This window comes from Pelodiscus sinensis, chromosome 4, assembly GCF_052426305.1.
Source record: "Pelodiscus sinensis isolate ZL-2025 chromosome 4, ASM5242630v1, whole genome shotgun sequence".
NCBI classification, from domain to species: domain Eukaryota; kingdom Metazoa; phylum Chordata; order Testudines; family Trionychidae; genus Pelodiscus; species Pelodiscus sinensis.
This window is the reverse complement of record NC_143055.1, coordinates 34,591,707-34,606,681: the sequence shown is the minus strand read 5'-3', so window position 1 is coordinate 34,606,681 and position 14,975 is coordinate 34,591,707. Positions and strand designations below refer to the sequence as shown.

Below are 14,975 nucleotides of genomic sequence, written 5' to 3'. Positions count from 1 at the left end.
TCTTGCTCTGTTTTCAACCCCTTTTTCTGCGCTGCAGAGATGGGGCATATCGGGGGACGGAGGAAAAAGGGAATAGAAAGAGAGAGTGTGCGCGTGTGTGAGAGAACGCGAGCTGGCTGCTGGAGCAATCTTAGAAATACTACACTGCCTCTTAAGATAGACAAGCACTCATCTCAGTCACTCACCATATTTTAGACTGGAACAGCTCTGTTGTGCATGTCTCTCTCCCTGACCCATACTCTGCAGAGATGGGAAAGAGAGCTAGGGGGACACCCTGACTTCAGCACTCCCTTTTCCTGTTCATCTCCCACCTTCACACAGCTAGGAAGAAAGTTCTGCAAGCAGCTTGGCTGGAGGACAGAGCAAGGTAAGGAGAGAGGCTGCTGAACACATGTTGCTGTTAAGTTCTGCTAATCAGATAATTAGCTGAGCCAGCCAGACAGATTTGCTGGGTGGGCTGTATTTTGCCCATCCATTGATTAATGCCAAAATTGTCCAAAATGGCCATTAATTTTGGGTGCCAAACTTTAGAAATCTAGGCACTACATTTTCAGAGAAGGTAGTATTTTACAGAACTGAATTAGGAAGTGGTTTTGAAGAAAAAGTAGTATGATCATATAATTAAAGACCATCTCTCAATGCATTTGCAAAAGGGGATGAGTTAAAGCTGCAAGGCCCATCTTTAATTTCTGAGTGCTTGAATTTGCAACTTTAAAATAACATTAGTGTTTTTTATGCACTTTCCTAGTCTGTTTTTTAACTAAAAAAATGTGATCATGCAAAATCATAATGATCTCCCACACTGATCATCAGCAAGATGATCCACAGTGCAGACCTCATGACCTGAGTAGGTACAACTGGTAGCAAGAGTGGGCATTATTTCCTATGTGGACCAACCACTGAAACGGGATGAGGCGTGTACTTTGCTGGTGGGTTTAACAGCTAAAGAAATGTAGGTTCCCTTTCTCAGGATGCCTTGGTTTAGTTACAGTTTCTGCCAAGGAGCATGCTAGAGTGGTTAAACACAATTTATTCCTCTTCCCATTCAGTTTCTATCTATCCCTTTTCCATTGGCGCATGCAATACATATTAAATTTTTTTCTCTAATATTAGTTTCTCTCTCTCATACATTAGAGATAAAATACTCATTGATTTTACATTCCAATACTGTATCTTTTGTTTTTTGCACACACAACTTTTTTACCTTAGTTTTAGGTACAACTCCTAATCCTAGTTTGGTGTCCACAAGAAAAGCACCAGTTTCAGAAAGGTATCCCTGATTAGGAACAAGGCAGCCTCTGCCAAAGCAGCAAGGACAACAGATCTTGTGAAAGTATTTGGTCCATTTTGGATTCAGATGACCATAAGGCTCTTCAGATTTTGGTTTGAACACTCCAATAGTTTTCTAAGAAAACAAAAATGCCAAGTTAAGTACCATGTACTCACACAATTTTAAGAGTTAAAGTTAGTCAACAGTGTTATTTAAAAATTCACAACTTACATTTTAAGATTTATAGATTTGGAAAACAGTTTGCCATCACTGATAACATTCTGCGTTATATATTTGTTCATTTTAATCTAAACAGGGAGTTGAACAATAAGTTAAAATGGTAATGTCAACTCACAAGTTTACTAGTAAAACTGAAATGCTGTCTAACATATTATTCAAAATAAAACTATTATTCACATATATGTTAAGATGGACATGTGCTTGAATTTTATTTATATTAAAAGGAGAAATATAGTCAACCTCAAAAATTACTTAAAAGTAGTATTCAAATTCTCTTATTTAAGATGTTTACTACAAAACATGAAAAATTCACAAAAAGACAACTATACTAAAGAAAATGGCACATGAAAGAGCTGTCTAATCCACTTAAACTGAAAACATTTCCTTTAAACTTAGAGAGATTTTTAGGTTTTTAGTGACAGAATATAAAAGAATGTTTTTTAAATTTGTTTGCATCTCTTTAAAAAGCTGTATTACCTTGTACACCTGCTTCAGACTCAGTTTCTCATAGCATACACCGCCTCAAACCATTAAGTCATTTACATTAAAGGGACACAACCATCTTAAAATCATCCTTGTTAAGTCATCTTAGGGATTACTTTGAAGATTCCTGATAGAAATATTCATCTGATGAATTATGTCTCCAAGCTTGGTTTCAGGTAAACTAGTATACTGACCAGGTTCAGGAAGCATAGACCAAGTCTTCATTTTCTCTCTACCAGTGGTGTCCAAACTTTTCAGTCACACCTCTTCTTGTCCCTGCCCCAAGCTGGAGCAAAGAGGGGGTAAGGGAACCAAGGCTGTGGCTGCAAAAGGGGTAGGGCAGGAAGTAGATGGTCTGGGACCAAGACTGGGAGGTGGTGTCAGAACCACAGCCAGAGCAGAGCTGGAACAGAATAGGGCTGGGTGAACTCCCACCCCCGTGAGGACTGGCCCAGGCCCTGCTGCACCATCCTAGTTGTTTCTCTGTGTTCCCCTACAGGGTCACACTCCACAGTTTAGGGACCTCTTCTCTATACAGTCACACACAACACTAATCAAAAACATAAGATTATGATAAATCTTAACTGATGTTATCTGAGAGAATTTTCCCACAAGTATTTCTGAATTAATATCTATCTATAGTTGAGCCTCCTGGTAGTTGAGACACTATCCACTCCAATACTCAGCTGGTTTATCCTTTTAGTCAAAGATCATCAATAGGGCCATTTGACCTGGGCCTCAAGGTCAAAAGAGGCCTCAAATTTAGACACTTGTTAATTTTTTTTGCTTTTGATAAGTTTTGCAACTTGTTTTTATGCACATCCTATCAGACCAAATATGACACTTTCAGCTTCAAACTGCAAATTTAAGCAAATAAGAGATGTGATTTGATTAAAAAAAAAACCACCTTTTTTTTTGGTAATCGATATAGATTATCACATTAAAGAGTTAAAAATATTCATAAATATTAATAAAAATATATAAGTTCTTATGGCACGAAGATAGACCGTGATTAATGTGTTCTCAGATCAGCTGATTATATAAACAAACCACGACTAGCAGCTAGCGCTGGATCAGTGCCGTCATTTTTTATTTTTACTTTGACTAGAGGCCTCAAAAGCTGAATTTGGCTCAGGACCCTCTGGACCTCTTAAAGAGCCTGAACTTCCCCTGGCTAATTCATTTCTCCAAGCAACCGCTGGTTCAACAAGACTGAAAAAAGAGAACCCCAACAAAATAACTAGCATTAGGTAGTGTAACGGGGTCCCCGCCTTCTCATTAATATGCATGAGCAGTGACGCTGAATATGTAACAACTGTCATGAATAGTTACATAGATAGTTCTAGCTTCTACTGCACACGTCACCATGTGCTGTTGCACACGGCACGCAAGTAGCTGCACATGTCACCATGTGCTGCTGCACACAGTACACTCACCCCAGACAGTAAGAAGCTGTTTATTCAGGCATCCAATCAGAGACCTTTGTTTACCCAAACAAGGTCCAATGAGTTTAAAGCTACAGCTCATAAATATTCATGGAGAGAGACTACTTAAGTTCTGGTTCACCTTTCCCGCTTGTTCGCTCTCTGCTCGTTCGTTTCTGCAGCGTTCCACCCTATCCCCTGTCCATGTCTATAGGTAGCTAGGTTAGTTAGAGGTTCGTCATCGAGTCTGTCCATTAGTATAGTGCATCGGTTCTATGCTCAAGCGGCCGGGGTATTATATCGCAACGGGAGGCATCGTGTTAGTTTAGATAGGGATTTTATGTATCCAGTCTGGGTATAGGAGTAGCTCGTCTATCGCCGGTTCCAGCTGAAGAGCGGAATCCACCTGAAGACAGCGCCAGGCAACTTACCAGCAGTGAATCCTGCGTCCAGGAGCGGAAGGCCCCGGAGGAGGACTTCACCACCTGCCTGCATCACACCTGTCCCCAGGATCTACGAGGGACCGCCTCTCTGTTCCTTCGCAAGGGCTTGGAAGAAGCCTAAGGCTTGAGGTCGAGAGCACCGCAGAGGACATCGCTGCGAGGGATCGCCTCCTAGTCTCTCGCTTTAATTAGCCAAAGGCTTGAGACACAGGTGCATCACCGTCCATCGTCGACGACTGGAATTGTAATTGTTGTCTGTGTAATACCTAGTGTTTGTGGGGTACTTTTCTATCCTCCTTTTGATTCTTGGGTTGGGATATTAAGAGTGTTTACCTATTTCCTTGTTGTACCTTTTAAATTTTTACAATATATGGTTTGGCCCCTTTAAACTGCATAACGTTTTTATTTCTCCGTGGTATGTTAATCAACAAACACCTATGATAGATGAGGTTTGGTAGTATCTGCAACTTCCACTGAGGTTTAATTAATTAATTAGTAGTAATCAGATCGCAAATTTAGGCTTAAGCATCCCTCAGTGCAACAATAGTTATAAATCAGTAAAATCTCATCTAACTGAAGCTAGCTTCATACAGAAATATATTAATTCTCAATTTTCAGTTAAAAACACATTCTCTCTCCAATTGCAACAAAACAAATTATACTTGATGTAAACATACCTGCGATTTTAACAATGTTCTTTATTTTCAATGCAAAATTACTTTTTAACAACCAGAACAATATACAGGCAGTCCCCGACTTACGCGAATCCGACTTATGTCGGATCCGCACTTACGAACGGGGCTCTCTCGCCCCGGAGCTCGCAGGCAGCGGGACCGCCCAGAGCGCAGTGGTCCGGCCACCTCGACCTCCGGGACTCCGCCGCCGCTGTGGCTTTGCTCCCGGTGTCCCTGGTCTGCTGGAGACGGTCCCCAGCAGACCAGGGACACCTGGAGCAAAGCCGGGGAGGCGGAGGGGTCCCGCGCCTCTGAGGCTTTGCTCTGGCAAAGCCTCAGAGGCGCGGCAGCCCGCCGCTGCTGCGGCTTTGCTCCCCTTGTCCCTGGTCTGCTGGGGGCGGGGGGGCGCAGCTAGTGTGCCCCCCCCCCAGCATACCAGGCTTTTGTTGTGGACCCTGGGGTAGAGCAGCTGGGGTGCTGCCGGGTTGGTCCTGCAGGGACCTACCTGGCCGCCCAGCTGTTCTGTCCCAGGCTTGAGATTCAGCCGCTGTTGAAACTGATCAGTGGCTGATTCCAGGAAGCTGGGGGCAGAGCAATTCTGCCTCCAGCTTTCTGTAGTCAGCCCCTGGTCAGTTTCAGCAGCAGCGGCTGAATCTGGAGCCAGTTCCGACTTACATACAAATTCAACTTAAGAACAAACCTATAGTCCCTATCTTGTACGTAACCCGGGGATTGCCTGTATAGGGTAATGGAGATGCTGAGGAAAATCAGTGAAATAGTGAGAGAGAGTTTAGAGGCTCTAAATCAAAGAAGTGGGACACTTACTATGAGTTCAGAGAACTGAGATACCTAATGTATGATGAGAAAATGCAAGTTTCCATTTATCCGTCAGAACTCTACACTATTTTCTGAAATATTTTTGAAAAAGACCCTTTTAAAATAAGAGTTGAGCTCATTTACCTTAGGAGGGAAACAAGTAGGCGACTATACAATTAACCTATAAGCCTAGGCCTATAGGTTAATCTAGCTGACTACTCACATTTCCTGCTCCCGTTAGGGGAGAGGGGACAGGAAGCAGAAGCCAGTGCTGCCTGACCTCTCCACGCTACTGCCTCTATCAGAGGCAGCAGCCCAGGAAAGACTGCTGGGAACGGATCACTTGATGACTGCCTATTCTGTTCATTCCCTCCGGAGCACCTGGCATTCGCCACTGCTGCAAAATAGGATACGGACCTTTGTTCTGACTTAGTGTGGCCATTCCTATGTTTATTACCCATAGGTATTACAAAAGACTATAAACTAACAGCATTATAACAGACTATCATGTCACCTCAAATAAAAAAAAAGCTAAGGAAATAGAGGCAAAAATGCACAATTATCAATTTCTCTATATTCTAGGATTCTAGGTAATCAAGGCAATGATACAATTGTAAGACTGTTAAATACTTTAAAACGCAGAATGAAGAAACAAGATACTCTCACTACCTATTTCCCAACACAAGCAATAGAGGACTTTCCCTACCTGCAGAGGAATGGGAGAAAACTTCTAAAATAGGGATGTCAGGAAGTGAGTAATTAGCTCAGTCCCAGCTCATGCTCTGCAGTAAATGTACCCGCCCACCCAGCTCCTACTACATTTAAACTGCAGTGGGGGTAGCTCCTGTACCTGACAAACCAGGACTGAGTTGGGCTTGCTGAGCCCCAGCTCTTGCCAGGTCCACAAAGCACTGTCTGGAGGGGGTCCCTGCCATGAAGCAGCCCCTGACCACAGTGGCTGGGGCTGGCTGCAAAGAGAGGCTGCTCTGGCAGCAGCCCCTATATGCAGGATGCGGAGCAGACTCTGCCTGCAGCAAGCCTGGGCTCACCACAGGCAGAGGCTGCTTCATGACAGCCTCCCCTACTCCCGTCACCGTGCTGCTGCCTCTGATAGAGGCAGCAGCACGGGGAAACGAGCAGCACTGCAGAGACAGTGCTGAGGGGAACCAGCTCCTGTACTCCCTTGCTGCCTCCGATATAGAGGCAGCAAGGGGTGGTGGAGAATGCATGTAGTCGACTTTAATCAATAAGGCTAGACTTATTGGTTAATTGACTATTCACATCCCTAATCCAAAACTAGTTTGGTGTGAGCTGATATAACACTGAAATGTCAAACCTAAATTCTTTTTCAAAGCCAGCCTAAAAGAAAGGGGCAGGAATAGTTGACAAAGGAGTGTCTATGGGGTTCAAGAAGCACAGCAACAGATACGATGGATCTGGACTGAACCCTCAACTGACCAACAAAGACTGCAGGGAGAACAAGGCTAAACTGTAAGCCAAATGTAATAATTCTTGCTAAACCCTTTCTTTAATCATGTCATATGTGCATGACCACCTTCCTAAAATCCAAAACAGACTACGAATTTTTCCAAAAGCGTGAAAGTAAAAAGATCCAAAATGCAGTGGCAACAAGGCCAAATGTCAGTAGTGTATAATAAGGAGTGAATATTTGACTCCTAATAGGACATGCATATCAAGCACAATACTCAGCATGTAGAGAATGATCGCCTTCAACCCTGCCCCCTCCCAAAACACCCTATGCAAACCCAACTGAAAATCAAGGCATTCAAAATAAATTGTTTAGATTGATGATCAGCTAAATCATAGTAATATGAAATACAATCAGATAGTTATTTAAGGAATTGTTCTGTTGGTAATCGCAATGTTCAGGAGATTGGTGTCAGAAGTTGGATGAATTTTCTAAATGCATCAGTCCATACCAATCTCTTTTCTAGAGAAGTTTTCATACCACCTTCTTCACTACAGTAACTGACTACCTTTCAGAAGTAAAGTAAGTGTCATAACTAACATCTGTCAAGTGTAGACCATTTTCTCATCCTCCTCTCTGCAATGGGGGTTGGTGGGCAACTTGTGTGCACTGTGTTGTTTTGTTTTAGTATGTCTTTAAAAAAATATGCACACACTTAATAGGTATTTATATTAAAAACATGAGATTGAAAAAAAAAACATGTACTAGGAACGAAAGGTATTAGGTTTTGTGATAGGGATGTTAAAATGCATGAGTCCAGGCCCACCGTGGATAGAGGCTGCTCCACAACAGCCTCCCCTGCCCTCCCCCCTTTTCTGCTGCTTCTGATAGACGCAGCAACACGGAGGGGGGTGGCAGGCAGGTCCGCAGAGCCAGCATGCATGGTGAGCCATCTTAAAAGCTGGCCTCTTGCTAATATCAGCTCCCATGTGGCCCCCCACCCGCTGTGCTGCTGCCTCTCTATCAGAGACAGCAGCACTGAAGAGGAGAGAGAGCAGCCAGATCTGGTGCTTGTGAGGAACAAGCTTAAAAGCTGATACAGAGGCAGCTAGGTATGTGGGAGGGCGTGGGGGGTGATATGCATAGTTGACAGGATTAACCAATAAGATTAAGGTTATCGGTTAAACATGTAGTCTACACATTGACATGCCTAATGAACACACTTAGCTTGTGATACCTGTGAGTTAGTGTCCCTTTCCTCAGTACTCCTTTCTACCCAGTTATTTCCCATTTTGCATGTGTGCAACTGATTGTTCCTTCATAAATGAAGTACTTCGCATTTGTCCTTATTGAATGTTATCCTTTTTACTTAGACCACTTCTTCTGTTTATCCATATAGATATAATTTAACAAGAGAGGCAGAAATAAAACTAAAATGTAAGAAGCAGAATAGTCTCAAAATATCAGCATGGAAGCAGAAAAATCCTTAAAAATCTTTTAATAAGAGAGAAACTTGAAAGACCTCTGTAAAGATATTTAAAATAGTGTGCTATCAAATATTTCAATACATTCAAGTTTTTTAATGTTATGAAGTTTATGATGTCCTCTTACAGAAAGAAAAGATCATCATAGTTTTGCACAAGGTAAGAATCCTTGACATGTTTTCAAATAACAACAGAGAACGCATTTCCCATATACTTTTGATTAGCAGCAGCCATTCAGTGTGTCTGAATAAATTCCACCACACAGAATAAAGAATTATCTTCAGCTTATCTTGTTTTGTAAGATGTAGTAACAAGGCAAGCTACCTGGTCAAAATGATTTTCCCAGCTGTGCTCTTAATGAACTAAAATAAAATAAAATAACATGGTACCATTTATTTAAGGGAGCAACTGGTTTGGGTAACAACCATAGAGAAAGTCAATTTCATCCACCTTTTCAAATAAAACAAGTTGTATTTACTATGTGTGATAGATAAATAATATACTTACTCCCTTTGGATCCTTGACAAAATAGCTCCCACTAGATCCTTGGGAAATTCTTTCTGGAAAGACTCCACACTCTACAGCTTGTTCTGTTCTCAGCACAATTTCTGCAAATTCTGGATCATCCAAAAACAAGTTCATCTCTGCAGCATTTCCTAAACCCCAAAAAAAAAAAAAAAAAAAAAAAAAAGTGCCTCTAAAACTTACTGAACTGTATTTGACACTGTTCACACAACAGATGTTGATCAGGAAAAAATTATACAGGTTGAACCTCTCTAGTCCAGCACACTCTGGTCCGGCAACATCCATGGTCTGGCATGATTTTAGTTAGCCACTGTCCACTTACCATGAGTATGACCAAGTTTCCCATGATCCTATAGTTTGCTTACAGCCACCAGTCCTGGCTCTCAGCATTCTGTGCTGTTATTTAGTTCTAATTTATCCTTATATGTCTTCTAAAAGCCCAGTAAGCAGTGGAAGTGTTGTTGGTAACGCTGCTAGACAATGTTGACCTCCCATGGCTCTGCAAATACTCTGGCTCAGCACTGGTCAGGTCCTGAGGGTGACAGACTAGACAGGTTCAACTTGTACCAGCACTTGCTCCTTTAATAAGCAAAAGGCTCTAGCATTCACTGGAGACTAAATGTGAAATGTTGCTCCCACTGATGTCAGTGAGAGTTTAGCTATTGATTTCACCAAGTATATATTGTTTAAAAAATTACACTACGCCTAGTTTGTATCAAGTTATCGGAGTTCAATACTAGTAAAAATGTTCGCCAATTCTAATCCAGAATAAATACAAGGGAATACAAATAAAAATAAATTTAAACGTGCAAACAACTCATGTTTCTTTTATCCTTGTGAACTTATTTCTAGGGAGGGAATTTCACGTGAGTAGACTACAAAAGCTTTTTTTGATCATTTTTACTAACATTTGTTCATCTACGTAAGCTGGATCAAACTAAACGAGTAAAGTATTTCAGGCAGCACTGAAAATTCAAGGATATTGTCTATTTAACAACTTTGCTTAATATACTTATTTCTTAAATTTTAAAATCTGTCACAAACTATAATATGATAGTGTTGTTCATGAGGTATCTATTAAGCAGATAATTTCCAACCAGCATTAACAACCAATCAAGTTCTGAATGCTTGTTAACATGCAATCTTTAAAGCAATCACTTAACTTTTGCATACAAATTAACACAAATTACAGCTCTGTGAAAGTGTGAACAAAATAGTTTCCATGATTTAGCACTTGTTTGGAAATTAACACATTTTGAAATCTGTTTAAATCAAAAGCTTGGAAAGCTAAAATATCTGGCAAGTTCTCCAGAATTATTTTTAAACTTTTGGCTAAGATGATATTTTGCATACACAAAACTCTTACAGCTAGAGAATAAAATTAGGAATTCTCATGCAAAAGTTAAGGCTGGTCTGTCCATGGAGTCATTCAGGTTTTTCCTGAATAGCTCCATATGAGGACACTGATTCCAGAATACAAGTACCTCCTTGTTTCTGATAAGTGCGGTAAGCTCAACTAACTAACTGATGATGAAAGAAGAAGAAATAAGAGGATGTCTCTAAACTGGGATGAAAGGGAAGGGGGCAAATACAATATACTAGGCCCCTATTTTCTCTCAAAAGGTCTGTTTATCTAAGATAGCCATTTTTGCAGCTTTGTTTTAATTCCTTGTCCTCCACATACAGGGAACATTGAAGAGTAGGTAAGCTGAGCATTTGGTTGACCACCCAACTGATTAGCACAGCGCCCACAGCCAACAACATGTGTTTCTACTGCACATGCCTTGGTGTGCATAACATCACTTATTCTGTACGTGGATGGAAAAAAATATAAAGGGAACATTGCTTCTCCTCCCTCTTTTTGTCTCCCCGCTATCTTCTGATTCTCTCCCTTATTTCTTTCATCATGGGAGATGTCACACCATTCAGTTCGCTGGTGCACAGATGTATATAAAGACATGGATATTATTAAAGAGTTAAGATTTTGTATTATAACGTGATTACAAAGAATGTGGGGTGTGTATTACATTACTGTACATATTAAGTGCAAAAATTTAATCCTTATCTTCAAGGCATTCAATGGTTTGTACTCAGAATATCTAACACCATAGAAAATTCCAGAATGAGGACAGTACTCAGCAACTCCATTGCTCCCTTTGGAAAAGGAGAGGGGGAGGTTGAAAGAATGAGTGACATTTGATAGATGTTAGTAACATTACTTTTGTGTTGCTTAGATGGGGTAGTGATGAAGGCTGCACGAGAAACCATTTGTTTGAAGTGTATAGGACCTTTATAGAAGGTCTGTAACTACAATATAGCATGAAGTGAAGAACGCACACAGCTAGTGGAACAACCGAGTAACTGAGAAGAAGACAGAGTAGTCTCTAAGGTGCCACTGGACTAACAAATATATAGGATATATATAGGATCAAATGAAGTGGGTTTTAACCACAAAAACTCATGATCCTGTATATTTGTTAGTCTCTAAGATGCCATAGGACTATTAATTGTTTTTAAAGTTACAGATTAACACAGCCACTCCTGAGACTTTTTGACAAGAGAGAGTTATAACAGGACTAGCCAGACATAAACTAATTGCCCATAAAGAAGGATCCAAAGATTATACAAACCTAATGAGGGCTAAACAAACCCAACCTCACAGCAAGGATCTTCAAGGCAGATGGGAGAAAGTACAAAAGAAGGACAGTGATATCATCACTTGGCCTCTCTCCTGCCCCATGTCAACGCTTAGGAGATTGTTTGAAAACAAAATTTTAACTGAGTCCCAGTTTAGGAAGGTAGACTAATCCTATTCTAGGAAGGTAATCCAGCCTGTGTAAATTGCCTGAAACATCTAGTGGGGTGAGATTCAAACTTTACTTAAGAAAGTAGAATTATTTCTTATGTAACCAACTTTGATCTCAATGCCTGCTACTTATATAACTATCTTTCAATAGTTAATAAATCTGTTTAATGTTTTATCTAGAATTGTGGTAGGGATGTTAAATATCAGTTAATTGAATAGTCAGTTAACCTCATGAATTCCTATTGGTTATTCGACTACTCTCTAGTCCCCAGGAGTGGGGTCAGCAGCCAATGTGCGCCAGCTCCACTCCCGAGGAGCTGCTTGCCACTCCACACCGCTGCCTCTATACAAGGCATGGGGTGCCAGGCAGGAACTGATCTGCAAGGGGAACCAGTTTAAAAAACAGCTTCCCTTGCAGACCAGCTGCCACTCACCCAGCGCTGTTGCATCTGACAGAGGCAGCAGACCCTGTCCGCGAAGTGGGGGCATTTTGAGCTCCTGGACCCAGCGCGAGCCAGAATTGAGCCAGGCTGCCTGCCTTCTAATACACTTTAAATGGAGAGCTGCTCCAGGAGTAGGTCCTGGATCCAGCCTGCTGGCCACCCTGCTAAAAAATGTACTGACTGGGGGAGGAGGGGAATGCATGTAGTCTATAGCATTAACCTATAAACTTTTGCTTATTGGTTTATCTGTTAATCGACTACACTATTACATCCTCAAATTGTGGTTTTGGTTGAAATACTCGGGAAATCTCAGCTTAGGTTAACAAGGGCTGTTGCATAAACACTATCCTTTGTGGAAGTGGCAAACTAATTAATGAGCTTGCGCTGTCCAAGTCTTGTGCAGTGAGACTATATATTGTTGAGGTAATTGACTGGTGCCATTTTCTGTATAATTTGTGACTGACTCATGCAATTTAACTGGGCTTGGGGCTCCACATGTTGATGGCTTAACGATTGTAACCAGAGATGTAAAAGGTTAACTAGTTACCCAGTGAGCATTAGGCTTACCACAATGCTTACCAGGTAACCAGCTGGACAGACAGCCATGCCAGACCAAAGTAGCCCTGGCTGAGTCTAGCTGGCCGGCTAGGAGCCCCATCTGCATCACAGCAGCCTGGCTCTTCTGGGCAGGCGGGGCGCTGGCCTGCCAACAATTATTTGGTATAAGTTTATTGGTTTAACCTGTTTACCATTTTAAGAGATATTTACATCCCTAATTACAACATCTGGAGGGGGTAGCTGTCACTGGCACAGCACAGAGAGAAACAGCTTAAGTTGGAATGTTAAGGTGTAAAATAGTCCCACAGTTCTAGGTTGTACCCTGGGGATCCCAGCACTGTGTTTTGGAATATTTTATACATGCTACATAACAATTCCTTGAACAATCAAGTCTCAAGTAGAACAATGAGAAAGCTTTGCCATGTTGTCAGGAATGGTACACAATTCCAATCACTAGATGCACCATGACAACAAGTGTGAATCCAGACTTGAAAAAGATGAGAAAACCTGTTAAGAGAAAAAGAGGAAAACAGAAAGCAAGAAAACATGAGACTGGAGATGTACATACATTAGAAGGACCATCCGTCCTATTTTTACCAGGACAGTCCTGTATTTAAGGGCTGTTCCCAGCATCCAGACTTTTTTTTTTTAAATGGGCATATTGTCCCGTATTTCCTCTGCAGCTGGTAGTGGGGAGGAACCGCCAGCACTCAGCAGGATTCTAGGGGTCGACAACCTCCCAGCACAGCTTCCTGAGGCACACAGGCAGAAGCTCAGCACTGCCCCTCCTCTCCATGCAGCAGGGAGCTCATGCTATGGCTCCAGCCTCAGCGCACAGCTGCACTCTGGAGCCACAGCTCTGGCTTCCTGCTGGAGCAGGAGAGGCATGCGCGCGTCCCTGGGGCTGCCTCTTCCCAGCCTTGGCATGAACCTCCTGGGAGCTAAGGGTAAAGTCCCCCTCTCCCAGCTACAGGGTTATTTGCTTCAGGAGGGGGACAGGGCTGGGCCTGCTCTGCAGACTTGGGGCTGGGCGGCTGGAACACATGGTGTGCCAGGCTTGGGCTGCTCCCTGCAGATGTGTGAAGGATTGGGGAGCCCCTTCCTCAGCACCCCACTGGGCCCAGCCTGGCTAGAGCCAACCCTGGGCAGCCCTGGGCTCTGCCTGCCTCAGCCCCTGAACCACAGCCTGCAGACAAAGGACTGGGCAGGAAAGAGACTCTGCTCCCCGCTCCTTGTCCCAGTACTGCTGCCCTGCTGGTGAGTGTACTGGGGGCACAGGGATACGGCGGCCTGGGGGGGGGGAGGAGGATCATAGAATAATAGGACTGGAAGGGACCTCGAGAGGTCATCGAGTCCAGCCCCCCGCCCTCAAGGATGGAAAAGAGCAGGGGATGCACTGCAGGGAGATAGGGTGATGCAGGGGATCAGGCTGTGGGGGCAGAGATTGCACTGAGGGGGGATTGGGCGATGCAGGGGGATTAGGCTACGGGGGGGAACAATCATGGGGTTGAGGGGAATGAGGCTGGAAGAGGGGGAAGATGTGAGGGGGGTTGGAGTGCCAGAAGAGTGAGGTGTCTCAGTCAGGGGCCACACCAGTGAGGGTTGGAGGTTTTTGCAGGTTTTTTTGCTTCTCATTTGTGTGGTCCCCAACTGATTTTTCTACAGGTCAGTGACCCTAAACCCAAAAAAGATTCCCCACACCTGCTGTAAATAAAGAAAACATTGAAACCTTTTGTGTTGGACATAATATTTTACTTTATTTAAAATGAAGTTTGATAAACATAAGAAAGTTAAAATACTTAATCTGTTGAATAATTTACATTAAACCATTCTCCCTAGCTGCAGCTGGTTCAGAAAATACAGTCACCATACCCAGTTTGCCCCTACTCCCCCCTTACTCCTCCTCCCACCAGCATACAGATCCATGAAGAAGTTAAATCTTGGCACACCATTTCTGAAAGGGTACCATCCCCAGAAGGAACACTAACATTCAGAGCTTCAGCCACTGACGCCTCTCCTTCTTCCATGGGGCTGAAGCACTGAGTGCCACCGCTCACTCCCCAGTTGCAGGGCTGAAGCCCCAAGCGCCACCTCTCATCCTTCGCTGCAGGGCAGCAGTCCCTACCTTGGTGTTCCCTATTTGGCATGGGGAAATATGGTCACCCTAACATACATGAAAGTGACCTCACATAGATCCTTGCATATGGAGACAAGGAGTTTGATTAAGTTAAGTTAGTTATAGCAGCCTTCCTTGCAGTACTGTTCAGAAGAAGATACAGGCAGTCCCCGGGTTACGTACAAGATAGGGACTATAGGTTTGTTCTTAAGTTGAATTTGTATGTAAGTCGGAACTGGCTCCAGATTCAGCTGCTGCCACTGA

At 42.8% G+C, this 14,975-nt stretch overlaps 1 protein-coding gene across 2 annotated transcripts in view; it reads right to left on the bottom strand.

The window, feature by feature from the left end:
* PI4K2B (phosphatidylinositol 4-kinase type 2 beta) overlaps nucleotides 1–14,975 on the bottom strand; it is a 45,189-nt gene that overhangs the window by 22,646 nt on the left and 7,568 nt on the right. For both annotated transcript variants that reach the window (XM_075930632.2, XM_075930631.2), the window contains exons 2-3: nucleotides 8,771–8,919; nucleotides 1,205–1,405 (exon numbers count right to left, since the gene is read on the bottom strand). In XM_075930632.2, the coding sequence (XP_075786747.2) occupies nucleotides 1,205–1,405; nucleotides 8,771–8,905 (336 nt within the window). In that variant the 5' untranslated portion in view covers nucleotides 8,906–8,919. The remainder of the gene's footprint in view (nucleotides 1–1,204; nucleotides 1,406–8,770; nucleotides 8,920–14,975) is intronic.